The 25,765-nt window shown below is 43.3% G+C and overlaps 1 protein-coding gene across 4 annotated transcripts in view; it reads left to right on the top strand.

Moving 5' to 3' along the window:
• The window catches only part of LOC123935903 (neuroligin-4, X-linked), a 295,963-nt gene that overhangs the window by 51,325 nt on the left and 218,873 nt on the right, over nt 1–25,765 (top strand). For all 4 annotated transcript variants that reach the window (XM_045996731.1, XM_045996734.1, XM_045996732.1 and 1 more), the window contains exon 4: nt 17,809–18,597. In XM_045996731.1, the coding sequence (XP_045852687.1) occupies nt 18,126–18,597 (472 nt within the window). In that variant the 5' untranslated portion in view covers nt 17,809–18,125. The remainder of the gene's footprint in view (nt 1–17,808; nt 18,598–25,765) is intronic.

Here is a 25,765-nt window from a genome sequence, read left to right as displayed (position 1 = left end):
AGGGTCTGTTTTGGCAGCATATGATAGGCAGGGCACAGCTTACAGTCTTGAACCAATTGGACGACCAAGATGGAAGAAAGTGAGACTATTAATTGAGGAACATTGAAAGCTCAGTGTTGGCAAATGTATTTTGTCATGCGTTTGAAGCATGACAATTGTCCTCTCTCCTGGGATCACCTTATTCTTCCGTGTGAATTCACACTCTTCACTCTATTTCTTAGTTATCTAAAAATCATTTTAATCTGGCCGTATTAGATGTGTCTGCGCCAGATGAAAACGAGAGAGAAAAGGAGATACTTGATGACGAGCTCTGTAAGAAGAATGCAGTAATACACGAAATATATTGGATCAAGCTACGTCCTAAATGGCTTTGGAAAGCATTTACTTGGAGGTAATGAAATTGCATCTCGTAGAGACCATGCCCCATGCTTCCCGGTGGTGTAATGGCCCACGATCTCACCCACCCCACCGTTTCTCTCTAGTTTATTTGTTAGTGCCGGTTCTTGTATTATGTCTGGAGCTATTTTTGTCAGAGGAAGAAAAATAAATCATTTCCACGGTGGTGGAGATTTCCACGTTTCTCTTTACCCAGGATTGACTAGACGCAGGCATCCATCTTGCTATCTCTTCCAAAACCCTGGGCTCTGTTGAAGCTCTGCAGAACCACACTTTTTCCATCCTGTGTGGCAAAGTACTGCCCTTTGCTCTACTCCTCAGGAAACTGAAGAAATTTATTCAGGAGGAATTCAACCCAAACAAGAGGCACCAGGCCCTTGAGGATTAGTGGAGTGAGCGCTGAGCATTTAGACTGAAAACTAGGGAATTGGATACAGTTTGCTTGCCTGTGGCTCATCAGCCTTTTCTCTCCCCCTGCCCAGGGTAAAAGCCACCGGACTTGCACAAAGCAATACTGGAACATTCTCTTTTATGGGGAAGCTGAACAGGCAGTTCTTTCTGAAAAGAATCCCACAAAAGGCGTTTGAAGACCCTTTGAGTAGATTGCTTTTTCATTATACAAAGGTCTACCTGCTGAAAACCTCCACATAGAGCTTATTCTTAAATAATAATAATAATAAAAAAGATAGTCTTTTTAAAAAAATATTTTATTTATTTATTAGAGAGAGAGTGGGAGAAAGAGAGAGCATGAGAGGGGGAGGGTCAGAGGGAGAAACACTCTCCCTGCTGAGCAGGGAGTCTGATATGGGACTTGATCCTGGGACTCTGGGATCATAACCCGAGCTGAAGGCAGTTGGTTAACCAACTGAGCCACCCAGGGGCCCCCAAAATAGATGGAGAGGAAAAGGAAGTTGAGGGAAATTGGAAGGGGAGGCGAACCATAAGAGACTATGGACTCTGAAAAACAACCTGAGGGTTTTGAAGGGGCGGGGGGGGCGGTGGGAAGTTGGGGGAACCAGGTGGTGGGTAATAGGGAGGGCACGTACTGCATGGAGCATGGGTGTGGTGCAAAATCAATGAATACTGTTATGCTGAAAAAATAAATAAATTAATTAATAAAAAAAAAGAAAAAAAATAGTCTTACTCCTACATATTCTAATGAAAAACCTTCAGTAAGAGAGCTTCAAGATAGCCAATGAAAAAGGGTTATCGGGATCAGCACACAAAGCATTAAACAGAAAACACAGCCAAGACATCTCTAATCTATAACCGATATATTGATCCTTAAAAAAACAAATGAGGATCCTATGAAAAAGTGACATAATGGGCACGCTTTTAAAACTCGGATGAAAAAATAAATAGGAGTCTATTTCCCGTCTATTTTCCCTAATGAGAGTGTGATAGAGAAAAAGGAAAATTAAACGTCAATCCAGGATATACTCAGTGATTCAGAAAAGGGGTAGAAAAGAGTTCTAAGTAATTTGATTTTCCCTTAACATTAAAAGACCTGAGCTTCCTGATTTTGTGGGGATGCCCCTGGATGTCCAGTAGGTGAATGGAATGAAAATTACTCCCAAGCACCGTGTCCTGGGATTTCCGTGAAGGAGAAGCTGAGAGGTTGGGATCCTCAGACCAGTCGGAGAAGCAGATAAACAAAGACCACAACCCATAAATAATCCAGAGTTAAAACGCCATGGGACCCTTCCAGATCTTTAGTGAAGGTTCGGAGACAGAGAATCCCTTTAGCAGCTGTAAGAAAAATGAATTGGCAAGATAGACGTCTATCCTGAACCAAACTGTCAAGGTGAAGTCTGAGTAAAGAATTTTTACTCCTGCAGGGTCTTGAAAGTTTTGTTTCATGCCCTCCTCCTCAGAAAGCTGTGTGAGTATGTCTTCCTTCAAACAGCAGAGTAAATAACACGGAAAGCCATGGTTTCCAAGAAAACGAAATGGACTTAGTGGAAGATGGTGGAAGGGATTGGGTCCCAGAGGAGCGCTGGGTGCACGTTGGGACAAAAAGGATCCTAAAGAGACAGATCTGGATGAAAAAAAAAATAAAATAAAAGGAAAGAGGCATTTGACCCTGTACAAATAGTACTTGGGATGGGTACAGTTTTGTGGGAGCATTTAGAAAAATGGAACAGTAGGTACAGAAAAAGCATGAAAATGAAAACCCGAGGCTGTTACTGTCTCCGGAGAGAACAGATTATTCCGGGAAGGAGACTTTACAGAGTACAGAGCTCGGTTCAAGAGTCACTATGAATCACCTGCTTACGATAATGCTCATAGTGGAGAGTGATATACCCCAACATAGTGTGGGCCCCTACTGGGATGGGAGGAGGGAAGAGGCCTACAGGGCAGTGGTTGCCTATAGAAAAAATGTTAGATAGCATCCAGAAATAACATATCAGTATATAATAAATCTCCCGAGACAGGTGTGGTCATGGCGTGACGGTGGGGCTGGTGTGTATTGGCACTGGGATTTGCTGGTTGGTGTTACTGACCTTGTTTGAATGATGCTCATAGCTTGGGTTTTAGGACTTCGTGCGGGTCTTTGTGGACACACAGTTTCTCTAAAAGCTGAAGCTAATAAAAGGCACCAATCGCATGGCACGTGTGGATGAGGAACCCCATCAGAAACAGCACCATTTTGCAAATTTGGCGGGCCCTTAGCATGGCCTGCAGAATTTCAGAGATACCTGGTATCTGTGCCTCCTTCCCCCAGAGACTCTGGCCCACTGGGTCCTGGGTGCCACCCATACAGTGGGATTTTTCAGTGTTCTCCAAGGATTCAAAAGGTCAAATTTGAAAACCACGGGTCTAGAGCAGCACAGATCATTGCTTTGACTTAAAAATCCCATCCACTGTTCCCTTCATCGAGACACACTGCTTTCCGTTGAAAACGTAAATGAAGAATGCACCTTGAGCAAATTTCATCACTCAGTCACATTTTTGTCCCCTCTATTATGTGATGTGTTCTTTAGAGAAAGTCTCTAATCACTTAAAAATGACCTAATGTTTTCTCTCAAAAGCTTTCTATTTTCTGGTTGTTTTCCTTCTCTCCACATCCCCCCCACCAACCCCTGGCCTTTAACTGAAGTCACAGAACGTTCTTGTTTTGGAGTGCTTTGCCTATCCTACGGGAAGCCCATTGTGCATGGTCCATGGCGTGGTTCCAACATAATTGTTCCACTTTCTCCTGTTTTGGTGACCGCACATGAGGTTGAATTAAATATAATTTTCTCCGTTTGCATTTCCCTGGCGTTCATCCTAAGTGGCCTCACACAGGAGCTCCGAGCACTCCTCTGGTCTCATTCTGTGAGCTCCTTTCAGTCAGGGGCCAGGGACATCATTACTGGTGCCAGAAATTTGCTCAGCGCTCAAGGATGCTTGTATTGGAGCAAAATTTTCTTTCATTATGACCTGCTCTTTCCCAAGCTGTTACGGTGGGAAGGACTGAGTTCCTACACATGAATGTTGGCCATGATCCATAGACCACTTTCCCTACCTTTTGCAGCCAGTCTCATCTACCTTTCTTCAGTGGACCTTCTACCTGATCCATCAGACAGGTTGTAGGCCTGCATGTTCACCAGCAAGATGCTGCTGAGTTCCTCAAGTGTTTCTTTTTGAGTTCCTTTTATCCTCGGAGAAGCGAACTCATTAAAACCATGCAGTGCTGACGTTTAGAATTAACACTGTGGCATGATCTTCCTCAGTCTCCTTCTCGAATTACTGATTTGGGGAGACCTGACTGATTTCTTCCCCCTCTCTGCTGGAGATACCTGCGGTCTCTCCTCCTTTGAGGTCCCTTTCCGGGATCCGAAAACCCAGAGCGTTTCTGATGGGGAGCTATGTCTCTATCCTGCCTTTTCTGATTTTCCTTTGCTTTTTTATGAGCTTTGGCTTCCTAAGCTGGCTCTTTTAGAATATCCTTACAGCTGATGAATTTTTTAAATAGTCCTTCGTGTATTTCTGTAAGCTTTTAATCGGTGAGATGAAATTTAACACCAAAAATGTCCTGATTGGGGGTGGGGCTTGTAATTTGAATCTAGTCTGTACAAAGCTTCGGGAAGCGGCTAATGTCTATACACGCACACCAATGTGTACACACCGATGCACACACACATAAAGCTTATTTGCTAATACATATTGAAGTCAGTTATCTGGGCTGCATAAATTCAGCACATTTTCCCAGTGACCTAGTTAATTCAAAGGACGTACTTCATCGAGGCGAGTTGTTTTCTATTTGTTGTTTTAGGGCCTTTTTACGCGACTAGCCGATAGGGCGCTCATATTTGGAGTTGCAGGAGAAGCTCTTAAAATAAAATGGAACCTTCCGTCTTGGTACCTTTCCACTCGGGGGAGTTTGCCAGGTGACAATTTCACATCCAGACTTCATAGCTGTGTGCACTGCGTCCTCTCAGTGGCACCGTCTGCGGTGGCCAATTGAAAACATGCAGTAACAGACTTGTTAAGAGATAATTAAACATGGGGGAAATAGAACTATTGTGGCAGAGGATTTAATTGGGTTTAATTGGGTTCGGAGGAATAGGCTACGGTAAGAGAATAGCTCTTAATAGGAGGTCTGAAAATAGCCAAGGAAAGCATTAATTGCAGAAAATCTGTGACATCTGATTACCGTAGTGGGAAAAAAAAAAAAAAAAGAACCAACCTTTTTATATCCTTCTGTATAGAGAAGGAGGGGCCTGAGAAAAAGAAATCTTCCCAAATGTATAGTTAAGAAACACCAGGAGTTTTGAAATTCAAAAGGGATCAAAAGGAATGCCCATATAGGAGAGAGACATCTACCCATTTAGAGTTTCAGGATTTTGCCATTTGTTATGAAATACTCTGGAGATCATATAGTATTGAGACTTTCCTGGTCTTTTCTCTGAGACATGGAGCATGGGGGTTGGAGGACAGGGGTGGAGAAACAGCGGAGTGATGCAGGGTTCTATCAATTCTGTTTATCACTGGCTTTCTTTCTCATGGCTTCAGAGAAGGAACTCTCCCTGAGCACACAGCAGCCAATTTAGCATTCCTTTATTTGTCAAGTTGTAGGTTTGAAATTTAAGGGGCTTGGTTCAGAGAGGGAAAGACCATGTGCTTGCTGGAGTCTCTGTGGAGGTTAGAGGTGCCTTGGTCTTGCAGGTGACTCCCACCGTCCAGCGCCCTCCACCTACACAAGGGGCACGCATAGGTGTTTTGGTTCCTGGATGAGAGAAGCTGAAATGTTCCTATTAACCACTTGTTGTGGGCATAGGTTTGGGTTTTAGGAAGGCTAAGATGACACAGTCTCAGGTTGTACCAAACGTGCCCAGGGAGAGGTGACCAGGAAGACGTCCTTCACCTGGGTGGATATGACCAGAGCCAAGGGAGACCTCTGCAGGTGGAGGGAAGGGTCATTTATTTCCATGGTGGACTGATGCTAAGGGCAGGTCTTCCCAAGGGAGAGAGGAAGAGCCAGAAATGCTCGTACAAAATAGTTGAGTAGATGGTCTTCATTCACCCAACCACATTCACCTTCTCCACCAGCAGAGAGCTGTGCTGTAACCTTTGCTGTATGCACCAGGTCATGAGAGCTGGTCCCTTCACCTCCACGAGCCAGGTCGTGTCAACAGTTTGGCCGTGAGTCAAGGGTTCTTAACCATGAATGTTTGGGGTATGTGTGTGAGGATGGGAGACCCCTTTGTCAGCTTGTTGAAAAATGAACCTTTTTTTTCTAAAATTAACACTTTTAAGGGTCCCTGGGTGGCTCAGTCAGTTAAGCGTCTGCCTTCAGCTCAGGTCTTGATCCCTCAGTCCTGGGATGGAGTCCTCTATCTGGCTTCTTGGTCACCGGGGAGCCCGCTTCTACCTTTCTATCTGCCTGATGCTCTGCCTGCTTCTGCTGTCTGTCAAATAAATAAATAAAATCTTAAAAAAAATAAAACTAATACTTTTAAGTTCTAAGATAAATAAGCTTAAAAGGAGACCAGTTTTTTTTAAATTTCATTTTATTTTTTTTCAGTGTTCCAGAATTCATTGTTTATGCCCCACACCCAGTGCTCCATGTAATACGTGCCCTCCTTAATACCCACCACCAGGCTCCCCCAACCTCCCACCCTCCTCCCCTCCAAAACCCTCAGTTTGTTTCTCAGAGTCCACAGTCTCTCATGGCTCATCTCCCCCTCTCATTTCCCTCAACTCTCTTCTCCTCCCCATTTCCCAGTGTCCTCCATGTTATTCCTTATGCTCCACAAGTAAGTGAAACCATATGATAATTACTCTCTCTGCTTAACTTATTTCGCTCAGCATAATTTCTTCCAGTCCTGTCCATGTTGCTACAAAAGTTGGGTATTCATCCTTTCTGTTGGAGGCATCATACTTCATCGTGTATATGGACCACATCTTCCTTATCCATTCGTCCGTTGAAGGGCATCTTGGTTCTTTCCACAGTTTGGCGACTGTGCCCATTGTTGCTATGAACATAGGGGTACAGATGGCCCTTCTTTTCACTACATCTGTATCTTTGGGGTAAATACCCAGCAGTGCAATTGCAGGGTAATAGGGAGGCTCTATTTTTAATTTCTTCCGGAATCTCCACACTGTTCTCCAAAGTGGCTGCACTAACTTGCATTCCCACCAACAGTGGAAGAGGGTTCCCCTTTCTCCACATCCTCTCCAACACACGTTGTTTCCTGTCTTGCTAATCTTGGCCATTCTAACTGGTGTCAGGTGGTATCTCAATGTGGTTTTAATTTGAATCTCCCTGATGGCTAGTGATGAACATTTTTTCATGTGTCTGTTAGCCATCTGTCTGTCTTCTTTGGAGAAGTGTCTGTTCATGTCTTCTGCCCAGTTTTTGATGTAATTATCTGTTTTGTGTGTGTTGAGTTTGAGGAGTTCTTTATAGATCTTGGATTTCAGCCAAACAGAGACCAATTTTATTGGAAGGATTATCAAGATGCTTTTTTAAAAAAAAACTCCGCAATAATAATGTATGTACTTTTTTCCTGTATTACATATTCAGATCTGGCTAAGAGCCTCATAAATGCACAATTTCAAAGTGGTGGTGAGTATACATAGTATTTTCAGGTGTCTGCAATAGCATTAGTTTGATAGGAAAATGTATGTGATTTTTTATTGGGGGAAAATGACAGGAATTTCTGATACGATTGAGTGTGTGTGTGTGTGTCTGTGTGTTACACTTAACATTTGTAATTGGGGAAAACAACACATTTCAGTTCACATTCAGCAAAAACAAAGATGAGATTTATCTGTTTACATTCATAGAACCCTTGAAGGATTCCCCTGAAGGGCATCCATGGGAGGGCATCTGGATAGGAGAGGGGATCATAGAGCCTCAGTAGCCGAAAGGGTTTTAAATATTTTTCTACCCAGAGTTCCTTTTTAAAGCCTGCATGTGTAGGTAGGGATTTTTGCCAGAGCTGGGGGATGGGTGTGAGACAGACTAGGTCTCAGTTTGGTACGTAGAGTGGGAGAATTCTTCTCTGTCAAAATAAAACCAAAAAAAATAGCATTATAGTGGCTTATGCTTTTCCTGCCATTTTTACCTGAGAAACTTTCAGGTCTCAAGACCAGTTATTGTTGAATGTTATTTACTGCCTTTCTTGGCAAAATGCTTTTCATTTTAATGGGTTTTATCTTGAGATAATGATCCTGAGGCATTGGAGGTAGGTGTGCAAGAAGATACCTTGGAGTCCCGTCATGAGTTCTGGACTTGACCCTTGTTCTGTCTCTCAACTTTGAACTTCTTATTCTTGCCTTCCTTGCTGAACCTGACCCTTTATTTTGCAGCTTCCCCCTTCCTTTCTCTTCTCCCATCCCATGTAAGTGTGCAGGAACAGCTTTTAAGGGAAGCCTCTTGCCCATATATTCCTCATCTCAGAAGCCCTGGTCTTGTCCTAGAGCTGGAAAGTCATCTCTGTTAGGTTCTGATTCTCCATGCAGGAAACTTTTCTGTAATGTCTCCATTTCTGGGGAAGACTCTGTTTTCACACACCAATACTCCTGGTGGACGGATGCAGAGCAGAGATTTTTGGGAATGGACTGGGGGGCATCTGGTGCTTAAGACAGAAGACAAATCCTGGGAGCCGGTACCAGAGTCATGCTCGGGAAGGACGATGCGTTGGAGAAAGGATTGTTTCATAACCTGCAGCCCTGCAGCTTATAATCCCATTACGTTGTCATTACAAGTGACTGTGCCATCCGAAACTCAACTTTGCTCTGAACAGTCAGAGCAAACATCACACAGAAATAGTAATTTCCAAAATACAGGGTCTTTCCTACAAGACGAAGCAGCCTTCCCTAGGAGATAACGTAGGCAGAGAGGGTACAGGGTTCAGAGAGAAAAGAGGGCACTCTTGTTGGGGTTATGTAACATCGAAGTGGTTCTTGGGTCATGGATGGTGTCTTGGGATACGTTCTGAAGACATCCTCTAGTTTGGACAGCACACGGCTCATTAGGAGAGGCTGTGAACAGCAGTTTCGAAGCTACTTACTGAAGACCCGCAGAGACCTACTTCTCATTATCGCCTGAGATGGTTCTTGTGGTTGTCTCCCCCTCGGGAGCACACGCTTCTTGTGCACACTAACCTCAGAGGGTCCACGTGTTCAACCATCTGTCCGCAAACCCACCACAAGTATTCCATCATCTGTCTGCAAACCCACCACACCTGAGGTTGCCGTTCCAAGTCAACCTGTGTTGTTAATAACTGGGCAAGTCTTACTCAAACTGATCGTTTTCTTTTGCAGGACAACTCGTTCAGCATCCTCTCTATCTTCAATATTGCCTTTTAGTGATTTAGATTTTATCGTCACTATAAACGATGGGAAGACATAGCCTTTCGAGAGCTCATCAAGAGTGCCTGGCACCCGGGGTCCTTACTTTGCTTGCAGACGTGCAGACAAATTTCGTCTCCAAACTGGATCAGAACGCTATTTTTTTTTTTTTTTAAGTTCTCGTTGATATTGGCTGAAACTGGTACTGTGTCAAAGAGTCTACCATGTTCTACTGATAGGTCAAAGAGGGAACCAAGTCTCCCTGTTTTCAAGATAAAATTCCTATGGGTAGAAACCATAGGAGCTAGACCATGGGGCACAAAGGAGGTTTAGGTCCGGAACATGAGTGGAGCTGGGGGTCAGCATGCAGGTTTAAGGTGGTACCCACAGGAGGTGAGCTAAGGAGGACGTCGGGGAACCTGACCTTGCCACTTCTGCCCTTCTTGTCTTATCTGATTTCCTTCTGCATCTTTTCTCCTCCCTTTAATTTAATAACCTCTGCTGAGACCTTATGTCTTTCCAGTGCAAGTATTCATCATCGTGGATCTTTGCACTTAGGTAGCTCATAGTCTAGCCATGAATGTAAACATTTAGGAAGTAACTATGACATCATGTGAGTGTTCCTTCTGGTATTATCTTTCCCACTCTCCATAAATCTTGGTAAGCTCGTATGTACATCCTTGAAGTTCAGTCTCCTCTGTTACCATCTTGAAGAACCCAGCTTTCCCTACATACCTAAAATTTTAAATGCATCTCTTAGAAGATACTCCTCTATCCTGCACGAACCCACAGTCCCGAAGAAGGAGGAAAAGGACCACACGTGTGCTTCATTGTGGGAATTTCAATGCAGGCTTTATGTCATCAACTGGGATGTAGACCGTGTTCAGATGGGACTTGAATGGGCCTCTCCTTATCAGAGTGGTTTCCAAGTGGAAGCATTGACTAGAAGCTCAGAAAGTAATTCTGATTAGCGAGTGTTTCTTGGGAGGATGCTTTTGTTCTAAATTTACCTATTTATGCACATATTTATGTATGTGTATATCTATGTATTTTTATATAAACTCTATAATTATTGGTATGTAGTCACACACACACACACACGTTCTCACACACTTAGAGTAGCGTACACACAAATGTCCCTGCATCACATTCTGTACTGTGCCCATTTCATAGATAAGAAAATGGATGCATGGATGGTTTATACTCTCCTCGGTGGTTGCTGTTGGAGTTGAAGGCGGGGTTAATGGTAAGCGGCATGAGTCTAGAGGGCATGTGTCTGACCAAGCCCCAGATGGTCCCCTAGGTATTTAACATGTGGACAAATACGTGTTGTGATGCATCTCCTTGTGTATTTGAGTCTACCTCTTCTACGGGCTCATGCCTAGAGTCTTCTCTTTGGAAAGGGATGAACAGAATTACATATAACATGTTTTCTTGACTATCTACAACACAAAGACCATTGGACAAGGTACCATGGGGATCTACAAAGAATGGAGAAGGCATAATTTCTGAACCTAAGGGGCTTAATATCTCAGTGGTTTAGTTTGGAGATACACACACACACACACACACACATGCACAGGTGCATATTCATATCACATTATCGGTTTGCATTAGTAGACCTATATATGGAAGACTTTGGGTATATGGGATATATAGTGTTTCAGTATGATACATATTCCATGTCTATGTACATAAACAATGTATAATATATATATGTATGTAAATATGTATATATGTAAATACATCTATACATATATATACATATCTATATAGATATGTATATATATGTATATAATTTAGGAACAAACTTATGAAATAACTCCATAGAATTAGATATGAGACAAAAGGAATAGATTATTTATACCAAACAAATAGTACCATAAATCAGTGTATTGGAAACAACAGCATGTCATCCTGACTCTTGGCAAAAGAGTCACGTGAAAGACATTGGTGATCTTTTTACCCCACTGATCTATGTCCGACGTATTGCAAAACGCATTTCTTAGTGGGGGGTGGGGTGGGGGGGGGGAGGATGGCTGCAAGGTGATTCCAGTTGTTTCTGACACAGTAGACCTTCTCTTGTTTTTCTGGATCCATTATCTCCCTGAAGTTAGGTTCTCCTGTTTCACTGCACAATGTTCTGTTCCTACTGGCTTCCATATTTCATGTACACTCCGTTGCGAGGATAACAGTGTGAGGTTTCCGATAATCTTCAGGCTGAAGGCATCTTAAGAGGTGACTTGGTCTGAGCCCACCCTGTGGAGGTCAGGGAGCGGAAGCTCTGGCCCCTACGTGATGGGCTAGAGATCTCCTGCCTAATTAGTGACCAGGGCAGTGGGGCTCTTAGCTGACCGGACTCTCCATTTCAACAATGCCACCAGGATCCTGCTCTTTCTTATGGACTGTGTTAGCAGATGGCCTCTTCCCCCTTGGGCTCGTAACATAACTTTGGAGGAAACAGTCTCCACCTTTCCTTCAGTTTATAAATCTATTTCCATAGTGCGTGGGAAGATGAAGTTACTGAGCCAAACCCACAGAGACTCTTAATCAAGAGCAACTCTTGATTAAACCTTGCATTGTTAAAGACTCATACTCCTAAAATGTACACTACATATAAACATGAAAATATATAAATTATATATATTTATTTAAAAACAAAAATTAAGCACATATACCCACTGCCAGACCACAAGATAGAATGTTATCGATTATCTTTGCATATCCATGTGGGTTGAGCCCCACTGTCTCGTGTCTCGGACACAACAGCTATCCCAGAATTTGGCTTTAATGATGACCTCACACTTGTAATATTTTAGCACAACTATAACTCTAAACAATGCCCTGTCTGGTTTTATATAATATTATATAAATAAAACCACACCATATGTATTCTTTTGTGACTTGTTTTTTGTTTTTGCGATTTCTCCATCTTGATACATACTGCCTGTATTTTATTCATTTTCCACTACTGTATAGTATTCTGTCTGGGGGAGCCAAGATCTATTAGTCCATTCATTCTCCTGTTAATAGGCATCTGGGTTATCCTACTTTATTTTTTTATATTTATTTATTTATTTATTTATTTATGGTTCTGTGACTCTGGCTATACGTGGACACTCTTGTGCATGTCTGCAGACACAAATATTTAAGAAACTCTCTAGAGGCGCCTGAGGGGCTCAGCTGGTTGAGCATGTGACTTGTGGTTTAGGCTCAGGTCATGATCTCAGGGGGCTCGAGCTCTGCATTGGGCTCTGTACTCTGTGGGGTCTGCTGGAGGGTCTCTCCCTCTGCCCCTCGCCCAACTCATGCTCTCTGTCTCAAATAAATGAATAAATAATTTTTTTTAAAGCAGCTCTTTAGGAGAGACGGAGAAGATGTATACCAGGTAGTATGTACGTGAGACTGTGTGTGTGTTTATGTTTACTGGCAACAAAGTCTTCTCTATGTTCGAGTTCCTCATGGCACACAAACTTGGTTTCCAGTGGAATGGCATCGATTTTCACCAGGACGCTATGACGATCTAGTTGAACCACACATCTTTGCTTAACACTCTATACCATTTGTCTTCTGAATGTTTGCTAATCCTTTCTGATCTCTTCTGTATCTTGCCAAGAATGAATAAGGTCAAGCCTCCTGTCCTGTGAGACCCTTGGTCCATCTGAGGGTTTACCATATGGACTCATGGAAAAGAGCCACCAAAGATGACTTTTAATCTCACCTGCATAACTAAAAAAAATTAATGGTACTAGTTATTGAGATAGGGAACAAAATGCGGAGACAATGTGAATGGATCAAAAACGAAATTTTTAGTACATGTAAGACATGTAAGCTATAATATTCAGGAGACACGATGGTCTGACTTTGACGATGAATGACTGAGTTTGGTGACAGAAGTTCACACACACATTCTGGAGACGTTTGCGAGTTACTTGATTTAGACTTGGAAATTGTATTTGGTAACAATTGAATCAGACACAGAAAATGAAGCATTTAATGGGTTGTTCATACATGCTGATCCCTGTGCTTTCTTTGAATGTACAGAATGTGAATGAGGAAGCAAGCAGCCCTGTTAGGGGTAGTTTCATGGAAGTACAGACTTATTGCAGGCTGGGATCATGTTTCCTTCCCTCACAGTGTCCCCATAACCTAGAGTGGTGATATTTATGAGATACATATTGACCTGCATCCAGGTTTTGGTCCATGGTAGGTCCTCTTGTCCACATAGTTCTTCTAGAAATATCCATATCTTACTTCTAATCTGGTTTTCGGGCTACATACTATTGAGTGTCTTTCAAACCAGCAAGTTTTGACTGAACCCTATAGAAGCCACTCTTTCTTTGTCCTGGGTTTAGTCTGGGTTGCACAGATCCTCTCGCTGTAAACTCCAGGTCCTTCTACTGTGGCTCAGATGTGTTCCTGACCCATTCAGCTTCAGCAGAAGAATGGAAGTAGGGTGGGCAGGTGATGCTGTTGTTGCTCTGAGGCTATTGTGGGGCATAAACCCACCTTGAGGAAACCATCTTGCCTCCTTGGCCTCTTTATCTTCCTCTCCAATTACTTTATTGACATCTATGCTTCATGGTTCAACATGGCGGACTTGTATGGTATCTGGTTTTCAGAACTGAAAGCAAGTGCAGAGCTCAATGGGCAATGAGCTGTAATGCTTGAGTAAAGATTATTGATAGAGTGTAACCTTGCTCCCCTAGGAGAGAAGGTAAATATATGCAAATAATACACTAATTGTACGCACTAATTGGCCGATGGCTAGCATTGAGTGAATCTTAGTAGGGACCGACAGGGGTATGTGTGTGTGTCTGTGTGCATGCGTGTGCACGTATGTGTGTGTCTGTATGTTGTGTAAGCCCATTCACAAAGTGGACATTGTTCCTGTAGGTAACACACTCACTGGACTACCTCATGGGCGAGCTCTGTGTTCGACGACAAAAGATGGACCACACCCCTCTCAGATACTAGAAAAAGTTGGTGTGTTCCCCAAAACCAAAAGGGAGGGACCCTAGTGATACCTATAGGTTGCACAGAGTTTCAGGACTGGGTGTCTTAGGCTTTCATAGTAAACATCACAGGAGGTTTATTGTACGAGGTCATTAACTTGGGCAAGGACCAGGGTCTGCCCTTCTTGTCCTGATGCTTCATGACATCAGATGAAAGTGATTCTTCAAAGTGCCTCTTGGCATCAGGTCTCTCCTTGACTCTCAGGCTTTCCCTGTAGCTGAGAGCAGCATGAAGTAGGGCTGCTTCAAGCTCATTCATCCCCTTTTTGGGGGAACTGGAGGTTGTGTTTTTGAAGATACATCCCCAAAGTGTTCTGTTCTCTAATGTATGTGTCACCGCCTGGAAAGGAAACACCTTGAGTGCCCGAAAGATGGGATTTTATTCCTTGTTGGTTCAAGATACCAAAATAAGTTTGGTCTGGGCTGTTCTTAATGAAATACATCTTTTAACATGAAACCAGTCTCCATTGGGGGGATGCGCACTTTGGGGAGAAATGCATGGCGACTTTTATTTTGAGCCATTTATATTCTGATATGCTTGCATGGTTTCTGCCTTGTCTTAATTACAATCTCAGGCAGAATGACTGCCCTGTAGAGAATCATCCTAAAATACCCAATCAAGTTATAAATCATGTCGAAATGCCAGTCTGAAATATTCCTCTCTGTGCAACCTTGGCAGAGAAACCATTCTGGAAAGCCCTTCTTACGTTAGAATCATATATCTTCAATGAAAATATGATTTTCACTTTTTTCCATTAAATTCTTTCATTCGGCTAATAATTAGAATTTTTAATAATATTAAAATTCTAATAATTCTAATAATTAGAATTTTTTTCTAATTTTAGAAAAAATAATTAGAATTTTTCTAATAATCAGACTTCTAATAATTAGAATTTTAAAAAAATTCTTTATGACTTGTAATGCCAAGGCTTTTAAAGTTGACAAATACTTGAATGTGTGACCCCTCCTCCCCCACACATATAACACACACACACGTATCGTAATCTTTCGTTGTACGCACAGATCCTTAATCAGATGCATGGCCACTAGATTCCATATTGGATGACTCAGACCTCTGGTTCTCCCTCTGTGATGGTCATTTAGTGGTCTACAGTGTCAGCAGGGCTGAGGTTCAGAAACCGTGGATTTCAGATTGTAATGACTTGTGTGCAAATCAGACAAATTTCAAAAAAGCAAGGAAATGAGTGAGACAGCCCTGAATGTATGCACATTATCTAGAAAGTGCTCATATCCCCCAGGTGCCTACTCTTGGGTCCTGCTGGTCCATGATCTCTTTCTGGCCCTGAGCACTCTCTTGGTGGGTGGAGGGTAGATTTGGGCAATAGAAAGACTTAATCCTTGGACTCAGCGTAAAGTCTAGGTGTGATCCCGCTTATGCACCTGTCATGTGTCTGTGGCTCATGGATACTCTCATCCACGTTGACTTGGAGAAGAGTTGAGTGGGCCAGAATTTCCCAACAGAATTCACTTTCTAAGTTCCTGACATAAACCCACCAACCGAGTCCCACATTTACCGAGCTCTGCCTTCCAGGGACGGTATGCTGCCTCGTGCGCACGATCTCACTTCCCTCTCAGTTGCAAACAGATGAGGAAAGGGAGGCTCAAAGATTTAAAATTCTTTGTCCTGCACTTGCTCAGCCCCGTGATCCTGGGCTGACTCTGGAGCCTGTGCCTTTTGTCTCTGTAGGCAGGATTCTTTCAAGGACGCCCCTGTTAGGGTCCTACCATTTTGTGTTTATTGAGTGGGCGTTTTTCGCTGCCCTACACCTTTGCATAGTGCACACCCCAGGAAGAAACTATGATACACGATTTACCTGTATCACAGTCAGCTCTGCTCACTTCCCGCAGCTCACAGATGTAGCGTTTGGGGACCCAAGTCCACCAGAATCACAAATTCATGGCGTCTACTTTTATCACCCGGAAGGCTCCAGGAGGAACAGTGAATGCTGGTTCCAAAGCAGACGGGCTTTCAGGAAAACAAAAGATTCCAAACATGTCATCACCTTCTTCTTGTTCTTGTCTGCCTCCTAATTACTCAGAAATTGGATCACAGTGTGGCAGAAATCCAAGTGTTGTGCACAGCAGAATTCAAAGATAGAAGGGAACACATACAACCACCGTTTGGTGAGATGCTCTTTTTCACTGTCAATGGTAAAACCCAGACTCAGAATGCATTTTCATTCAGCTCTGATGAACTTGGTCCAGGATGTCAGGAACTATGGAATTCCCCCCAGAAGTGGCAGAACTCCATGACCCATTCAGCTCCATTAAAAAAATAAAAATGAGCTTATTGACATATTACTCAATAAGGGCTCACCTACCCATTTAAATGCATAATTATACCCTAGTCTAGAAATACTCAGAATCACCCACAACATCTTTCCAAGCATGGTTGTCTGTTTTTGGAGTTGAGGAATGCTCTCTTTCAAGCTACACTGCTTGCTACGCGTAATGTGATGTTTTGTGTTGCTAATGGGTCATTTACCATACTCTGCCACTCGGGCACAACATTTTTCACTGTCCTCAGAGGAATGACTTCTCTAGTGGCAGTCCTAGGATCCATATCCAGACAAGTCCGGGAGATCACAGTCAGTGGGAGGGTAGCTCCAACATACCACCAGACTTTAAAATGGGCTGCTTGGGGCATCTGTTGGTTCATTCAGTTGAGCGTCTGCCTTTAGCTCAGGTCATGATCCCGGAGTCCTGAGATCGATGCCCTTATTGGGCTCTCTGCTCAATAGAGGACCTGCCTCTCCCTCTGCCTTTGTGCTCTCCCTCTCTCTTGCATAAATAAAACCTTAAAAAATTTAAATGGGCTGCAAAAACAAGCAAACAAAAATAAAGGAAATGGGCTGAGAGCTGAAAGGTAGATGGCTTAGGTGAAGATCACGACGGCCGTATGGACAACTTTACCTAGGAATGATGTTCTGGTGGGACATACTACATCTTTAGAGATTTTCCGTCCTGCTCAGTTTTTATGAGGAGGGGACACTTGAGGGTGATGATCTGTGTAGCCTAATGGTGTATTCCACAGAATAACCCAAAAAGGATTAGAATCCAGAGCCTATACTCTCTTGCTCCCTTGCATATCTGACGATTATCTACGTGTCATAAAGCCAGTTTGGTCCTGTCCCACATGACTCCTACTCTCCTACTCAACAATGTTGCTAGGCTCCATGCCTATAGCCCCTTAGGGAGAAGCGTCAGTTTCCTTAGACATTTGAGAAACACTGTTTCGGGGGTGCCCATCCCCTGACTGGCTAGTCTTTGCAAAGAGTGAAAGTGGGAGCCATCACGACAGTCATCTGAACAACAGGTATAACTTCTTGGAATCTGTTTGTTAACTCAATGGAGACTTGTTGAACGTTTTCTAAACGTTCATCATTTATGCATCATTCCGGCTAATGGGGTGCCCAGTAAGAATGAGGGCAAGTCCTGTTCTTGCTAGATTCTTCTCCGTGGAGATATGGGTGGACAGATTCATCCTGGAATGAGAATTTCATTGAATGATGTTGAGCGTTGCACGGAAGAGATGTGGGTAACATGCCATCCCTTGGCTTCATTATTCTCATCTGCTTTCTTTCCCCATTAGGAGGACTGCTCTGCCTTGGAGTTTTCCTAAGGAATCCTTGTCCTTGGGACGTGTTGGATGGTCCCCGCATCCTTTGAGCCTCACACCTGCTGGAATTCCCTCCCAGGATTAAGAGAGTGCTGCTCTCTCCCGCAATGGGCTCTCGAGAAAACAGCTGGGTGCATCCTTAACCTTGGGCTCTGTCTATGACCCACCGCCAGGGCTCCTCTCCTGGGTCTTTTGCTCCCTGGAAAGCCCTCTCTGTCTGCAGGCTTGCTTCCTGGCTTTGCTTGCTTGGAGTCGTGTCACACAGACCCCTGCGGATGTGGCAGTGAACAATGTCGAGACCCAAGGGACTGTTATGGGTGCCGTTGTTCTTCACACCGGTCTGCGTCATGCTGAACTCCAATGTTCTCCTGTGGATAACCGCTCTTGTCATCCGCTTCACGCTCATTGACAGCCAAGCCCAGTACCCAGTTGTCAACACAAATTATGGCAAAATCCGGGGCCTAAGAACACCATTGCCCAATGAGATTCTGGGTCCAGTGGAACAGTACTTGGGGGTCCCCTATGCCTCCCCCCCCACTGGAGAGAGGCGGTTTCAGCCCCCAGAGCCCCCTTCTTCATGGACTGGAGTTCGGAACGCCACCCAGTTCGCGGCTGTGTGCCCACAGCACCTTGATGAGAGGTCCTTACTGCACGATATGCTGCCCATATGGTTTACTGCGAATCTGGATACGTTAATGACCTACGTGCAAGATCAGAATGAAGACTGCCTTTACTTAAACATCTACGTGCCCACGGAAGATGGTAAGTACATCCTTCAGACACTTGGAGGTCAGATTGGCCAGCAGACTTTTAGAATGTCCTGTGTGGGATTCATCTTCTATAACCCTTTCTTCTTTCTTCGTATTCTGAATGCCGCTGTTGCCCTAACGTATAAATTATGACACTCGTATTTATTGGGCATCTAGGAAATGGACAGTGCTGCAGTTAATGACTTAATTACTATCATGTGTTGCCTTTTCAGCGTGTCACAGTGTTTCTTTCGAGTTGATTACCCATGTCTGCATAAAGGGTTACATCGTCTATAAAGAAAGATGAAATCTATAGAAAAATCTAGAGAAAACAATAGAATTAAGAACATTGTCATGCCCAAGGTAGCAAACTGAAGGTTATGAAACAGGGTTTCTTTTGCTTTCATGACTTAAGATTTTAGCTTGCTTCCTTCCTTCCTTCTCTCTTTCTCTCCCTCTATCCCTTCCTTCCTTCTTTCCCTCCTTCCCTCCTTCTCTCTTTTCCTTCCTTCCTTCCTTCCCTCCTTCTCTCTTTCCCTTCCTTCCTACCTCCCTTCTCTCTTTTCCTTTCTTCCTTCCTTCTTTCCATCCCTCCCTTCCTCCCTTTGACTCTTCAAAGGAAAACCACTCATTGTCTTAACCACACAGGCAAGGCACATTTCATGAAATGGTTGGCTTTCATTGTATAGAGTCTATGTTATTAACATCAATGTGCACCTTGTTTCCTCCCAATATTCACAGCGATCAGTGGCAAACGGGTGTCCTTAGATGATTCTGGCTCTATTTGGAAATACGGTGCTTGCTTGAACAAAATGCCTCCTTTGTTTTCAATAACATACCAGTGAAAATTTGTAAAAAAAAAAAAAATGATGTCTGACTTATCAATTTCATGCAATGGTAGTAACATTTGATGATCTCCTCCTCTCTGTAGGTCTCAAATTAAAAACATTTTTTAGAAAGGCTAACCAGACTAAAGTTGTACTATAATGTAAACACATTTCTCATTTACCATTTGCACATGCTATTTTTAGGCAAGGAGAGAGAGAAGCCTGGAAAGCAAATCTTCCTGGGATTCAAAGCAGGAATTTACAGGAATCATGGACCTCATCGACTGTAGAAACCTCACTGTGTCCTTTGTCACTTCTAGGGGAGAAGTTCCATTTTTCTTTGCCTCGAGTCCTTGGAGAATGATTTTCCATTAAGATTTGGCTGAAGGTCTGAAGGAAGGGATTGCATGCCCCACGATCTCCCCGAGTTGTAATGGTGCCACCATATTCTGTTTTCCTGCACGTAAATGGTCCAAGGTAGCTCGCGTAGGGCGTCTTGAAACATGAGGCCAGGGCTGAGTTACTGGGATCTCAGAAAATGTGCAGAGAAAGAAATGGGAAGCTGGAGCTTTATGATGTGAGTAATCTCTGGGGGGTGGCCTTTGTCGTGATGCTAAGAGATCACCCCATTACCTTGTAGGTCTAGGTCTGAATGCAATGTTCAGAGGTTAGAGGGACCCACGGGTGCCCTCTTGGCACACCGTGGGCTGAGCCACATTAGTGGCTACCTCGTGCACAAGTGGAGCTTTAGGTATTTAATTATTGGAAAAAAAATTATTGGCTATTCACTTACTGAATAAAACTCCCCATCCTTAATAACCCATTGAAATCACAGCATGCCATGTTCTCCAAAGACCTCCCTTTGTGGTCTCTCTTAATTCATATCAGTGCATTTACTTAACAGTGTAGACCGCCGTGTTTCAGATTTGGAATTAAGAATTCCGCTTCGACACTTCAGGATTTCAGATCTTTCTTCAGCACAACTTGATCAGCAGCACGACGTGACGTCACTGCCAAGAACGGTACCGAGTATCTACTACGTGCCGGGCATGGTGTAGACGTTCACGAGGGCAGCAGACACAAGCATTCCTCATCCGGGGAGACAGACACTTGGAGATAGCATACGCAGTCCCCCAAGGGGTGTCCATACTAATCCCTGGGACTGGGGACTCTGTGACCTTCTGTGGCAAAGGGGGAATGAATTTAGCTTGCCGCTGGAATTGTATTTGCTCATGAATTGACTTGACCGTCAAGGGAGCAAGTGTTGGATTACCCGGGTGGGCCCAGTATTTAAGAACAAAGACCTCGGATGGTGGAACAGGGAGACCCAGAACTTGAGAGCTAGCGTGCCGACAATGTTATAAAGGCACAACTAGCCTTCTGGACTTCAAGGATGGTGTGGGACCAAGAGGCAAGGACTGTGGGCAGCTTCTAGAAGCTAGAGAAGACCAGGAAATGGATTCTTCCCTGGGGGCCCCAGAAAGCTGTCCCTTCACACCTGCCATCTTGATTTCAGCCCCGTGCAACTCTGACCTACAAAACTGTAAAATAATACCCGTTGGCTGCTGTTGGAGGCCCCCAACATTTGTGGCAGTGCATTACACACCTATTTGAAAGGCACAGTCAAGTCTCTACCCTAATCGAAACCAAAGTCATCACTGAAAAATTGCTTTGTGATGAGCCTTCAGAACCCGTACCCATTCTGACACTCTTCTTTGCCTCCCTTTCAACCTCAAGTGTTACTGACAGAAAAACCCTCTTCTCTTAATGCTGGGTCATTAAAACAGCAGCTTTCTCACACGGGTGCCAGGAAGACAATATGGGTCCCAGTCTCTGGGGTGACACTTTGCAGATTTGAGACCTTAAATCTATAGTGCATATACCCAACATTTTTCCCCACTGGGTTACCACTGTTAAGCAGGCAAATCCTACTAAATACCGTAATTTTACACAGGGACGTGATAAAGGGACACTTAAATTTACCCAGGCACCTAAAACAAATTTCCAGAACCAACGTTCATGTATAATCTACAGCAAAACGTCCATGTCATCCTCTTACGTCCATTAAATGTCACTCACAATGGCAATTATATCTCTAACTGGCTTCTTGTCCTACATGCTTCTATGCTAGCTAAATATTTTGGGTTCCCCACTCTGCCTCTCTAGACCTCAAGATCTGATGTATTCTGGCCAGAGTGATGCTTCTTGTTTTCTTTTTGTTGGTTTTTTTTTTGTTGTTGTTTTTTGTTTTTTGATTCTTCATGCTTTTTAACGTATAGTTGTTTCTCTCCTCCCTGCTCCTCTAGAGCTTAGAGGAACAGCTCTAAAACTATGCCTGCTTGGGCTAAAAATGCTGTCTTATCCCCTCACCAGCCGAGGGACTACAGGCCAGTCACTTGGCTTGTAGGTCACCCCCCTCTTTTCCTTGTGTGTCTGTGATGCGCTGGGAGGGAGGTTAAGGCATTAATCCATATAAAATGATTTACCCCCATATCCTGCACACGTACCCTCTCTGTAGTCCGATGTTAGCAGAATGTAATCAGTCGTCCGAAGGGGAACCAGAATGTATCAGTGAAATTGCTTGTGCATATGGGGTTTCATATAAACATTAATCCCATGCATACTACATGTTTCTTCTCTATAACATAATTATTTACTGTAATCATGGAGGATTTAGCTTAAGGAATGGGAACAAGGACCATCATTTCTGACAGGACTGAGTGTGGTTTTAATAAAAGAGAATTTAGAGGGAATATAGTTTTTTTTTCCCCAAGAGCAGAGAATTATTCTGCTCTGTTTTATTCCTAAGCTTTGTCTTTTTCAGCCACAGTTGTGAAATGAATTTCAGCATCCTATGTGTGTTACAGAAATTAATCATCAAGAAAGCTTTAAAAATTCATTGCTTGGAAGAGTGTCTTAGAACATCCAAAGACAATAGTGTTTTTTTTTTTTTTTTTTTTTTTTTGGTTACGTGAGATAAAGGAAAAATTAATTTCCTTTCTCTTCTCATCAAGTCCCAGATAGTCCAATTGTATGCAGACAGTGGCAGAATCCAGCTGACAAAGGGAAACCTAAGTGAGTTAACACAGTGAGAAAGACGTTTGAACCAATCCACATCAGCGGGCAACTGATGGGAAGACAGTTCAGTGATTGCCGTTTTCATGTGTCACCTGGATGTTTGACGTTGTGTAGATGTCACTTGTAAGGGAAGAGAATTATGGAAGACAATTAAACAAATATCTGCCCGACAGGGGTTCATTGAGAGGAATTTAGCATTTTGTGACGACGGTTTGACTGGAGTGCATTTCTGATCCCAGGCGTCTCTCCCCCGGCTCAAAAGTTTTCGCCCATTTGAATGTAGAATCATACCCTTACGGAGCGTTGAGCAATCATGTATGTGGAGAAAATACTATTTGGGTAGTGTGAATTAGACATGTTTGGAAAATAGAGCCAAATCATTTCCTAAGAAGAGACCGATGCCTTATTTTCCATCAGATGAACTCTAACTCCATCCCATTTCCAACTTAGATGTTTCTCACCATTAGAACAAGTCTCAATTACATACAATGTGTCAAAAATCCAACTCGCCATATGGTGCGTACCATAAACAATGTTGCAAAAACCGCATTTAAGATGGGAACTGGGCATGGGACTGGTCTGCTCGAATCTGCCCCTTTGCAACAATTGGCTCATTATTTTCTTGCACAGTCTTTCCTCCGGGACACCGAATAACGTTATTTGTTGCCGTCTGATACCGCTAGTTCGGACACGGTCATTTATTTTCCATGTCGTCTTGGCTGAGATGGTCACCCTTCTCGATATTTAGTGACCTCGGTTATTAGTAATAATAACATTCCTGGTGCACCTCCTCCGAATGTTGTTTGGGGTTATAGCAATTTTGGAGGAAGCCGCTGCATCATTATAAATTGTGATGAACAATATTAATTATAGAAATGATGATATGGAAAAGGTCAATACGTTACCCATTTAATTTTGTGTGAATTTAATAGGAATCTCCTTATATGATTGTTCACCGGAAGCTTCCGTCTTTCGGGTATGCTGGTCGGGAGTAGGTCTCTGCCTTCCTGCATGTGTTTTGGTTCTATGCCACGTTGCTTTTGTACAGGGTTTGCTCTATGTTCGTCCTTTGTCTATAAGAACCATTGTCTTTTGTGTGTCGATGGCGAAACTACAGTAAACATGGACAGAAGGAGAGATTTCCTTAGCTTTGGATTCAAGGACCATGGAGGTTGTGTGAGATGCCAAACAGTGACCCTTTGTAAATGAGTCCAACCTACAGATCCCACATGGAACCCGCAGGAGACAAGCAGGGAAAGTCTGAGTGATCTCTTCCCCTACTAATACTTGTTAAGGGAAGGCAAGGAGTCTGTATTTTATTAATTCCATCAAATATTCTGTATTTTGGTTCAGAGACATAGGTTTCTGCAAACTGGAAGCAGTTTTTTTTTGTTTTGTTTTGTTTTTAAAGATTTTATTTATTTATTTGACAAAGACAGATCACAAGTAGGCAGAGAGGCAGGCAGAGAGAGAGAGGGAAGCAGGTTCCCTGCTGAGCAGAGAGCCCAATGCGGGACTCAATCCCAGGACCCTGGGATCATGACCCGAGCCGAAGGCAGAGGCCCTAACCCACTGAGCCACCCAGGTGCTCCTTGTTTTTGTTTTTAATGGAAAAGGATGCCTATTAGATTTTGTGTGTGTACTTTGGATATTTGCATGGTGAAGGTATATGGCGTGTGTGTGTGTGTGTGTGTGTAAGGTGATGGAGGAAAGCCAACGAGAGATATCCACAGTTCAATTAAGATCAAATGTGTTACGAGTTTTGGAAAAGTCAACTTGAACATGGGAACTACTGGACTGTTCCATCCTCGCTGAAATCCCAAGTCCTCTGATGTCCCACTAGGCAGAACACCCTCTTGTCTGATGGGAATGTGGTCCTGAGCACAATATTCCAGTCTGTTCTGTGGGGGATTGGGGGGGGGTGTTCCCATCAGAAAGGGAAGGAACATGGGAAGTTTTGACTCTTCTCAAGCAAGGGAGATTTTGTGGTGTGTTTCCGCAAGATAGGAAAATGTTCATTAACCCAATTTCTTCCTAAAATTGATGCCTCCAGTTACATTCTGCTCCTACCCCATTTGAGACCTACTCATCTCTCTATCCACTCATCCAGATTTCCCATAACATCCCATCTACTTGGTATGCATTCGCTGACTTTCCCCACCTCAAGCCACGTCACCTACAGATCTCCTCATCTCCACTCTGGTTCTTTGTCTTCTCCTCCGTCTTTCGATTCATACTCTCCCGAGAGCCCTTTTAGCTGACTCACTTAAACATTATTGATTTGAAGGAAAAAAAAAAGTTAAAATCATTGATTTGAAAAATGACTCTTTGCACTTCCCGTATACAAGGCATCGAACCAGTCCAAGTGATGATACAAGGAAATGCAACCACTTTGCTTGGAGAATGATTAAGCCCCAAGAAAACTCAAGGTTCACAAAGGGATCCATGAGTTCAAGTTTTTTTTTGTTTTGTTTTGTTTTTTTTTTTTAAAGGACAGATAATTTGTATCTAGAAGCTTTCCGTTGACGACCCATAGTGGAAATTTTCCCACCAATCTGGAAACGAATACACAAGGCAAACACACATACGTTGTGCGTGAGGAGGTGATTTCTGAGACTCCCCCAAAGTAATCTCATTGTTTATTGCTTTTCTAGATGGGCCAAGGCATAAAGAGTGCAAAAATGGGAAGGAAGGAGAGATAAAAACCTAACAAAACCATAGATACATTGATCATAAAATCTAACATGGAACATTGAACACACGCACCTGGGTATTGTTGTTGTTGTTTTTTTTTTAATTTTTAATTTTTTTTTTAATATTTTTATTTACTTATTTGACACGTAGAGAGAGAGAGATCACAAATAGAGCAGCAGGCAGAGAGAGAGGGGGAAGCAGGCTCCCTGCGGAGCAGAGAGCCCGATGTGGGGCTCGATCCCAGGACCCTGAGACCATGACCTGAGCCGAAGGCAGCGACTTAACGCACTGAGCCACCCAGGCACCCCTTTTAATTTTTAATTTTTAAAATTTCTTTTCAGTGTTCCAAGATTCATTGTTTATGCACCACACCCAATGCTCCATGCAATACGTGCCCTCCTTAATACCCACCACCAGGCTCACCCACCCCCCTCACTCCTCCCCTCCAAAACCCTCTGGTTGTTTTTCAGAGTCCACAGTCTCTCATCGTTCATCTCCCCTTCCAGTTTCCCTCAACTCCTTCTCCTCTCCATCTCCCCATGTCCTCCATGTTCTTTGTTATGCTCCACAAATAAGTGAGAC

Source organism: Meles meles, chromosome Y (assembly GCF_922984935.1).
Source record: "Meles meles chromosome Y, mMelMel3.1 paternal haplotype, whole genome shotgun sequence".
Taxonomy (NCBI): domain Eukaryota; kingdom Metazoa; phylum Chordata; class Mammalia; order Carnivora; family Mustelidae; genus Meles; species Meles meles.
The sequence above is the reverse complement of the archived record's forward strand: the minus strand, read 5'-3'. Positions and strand labels throughout refer to the sequence as shown.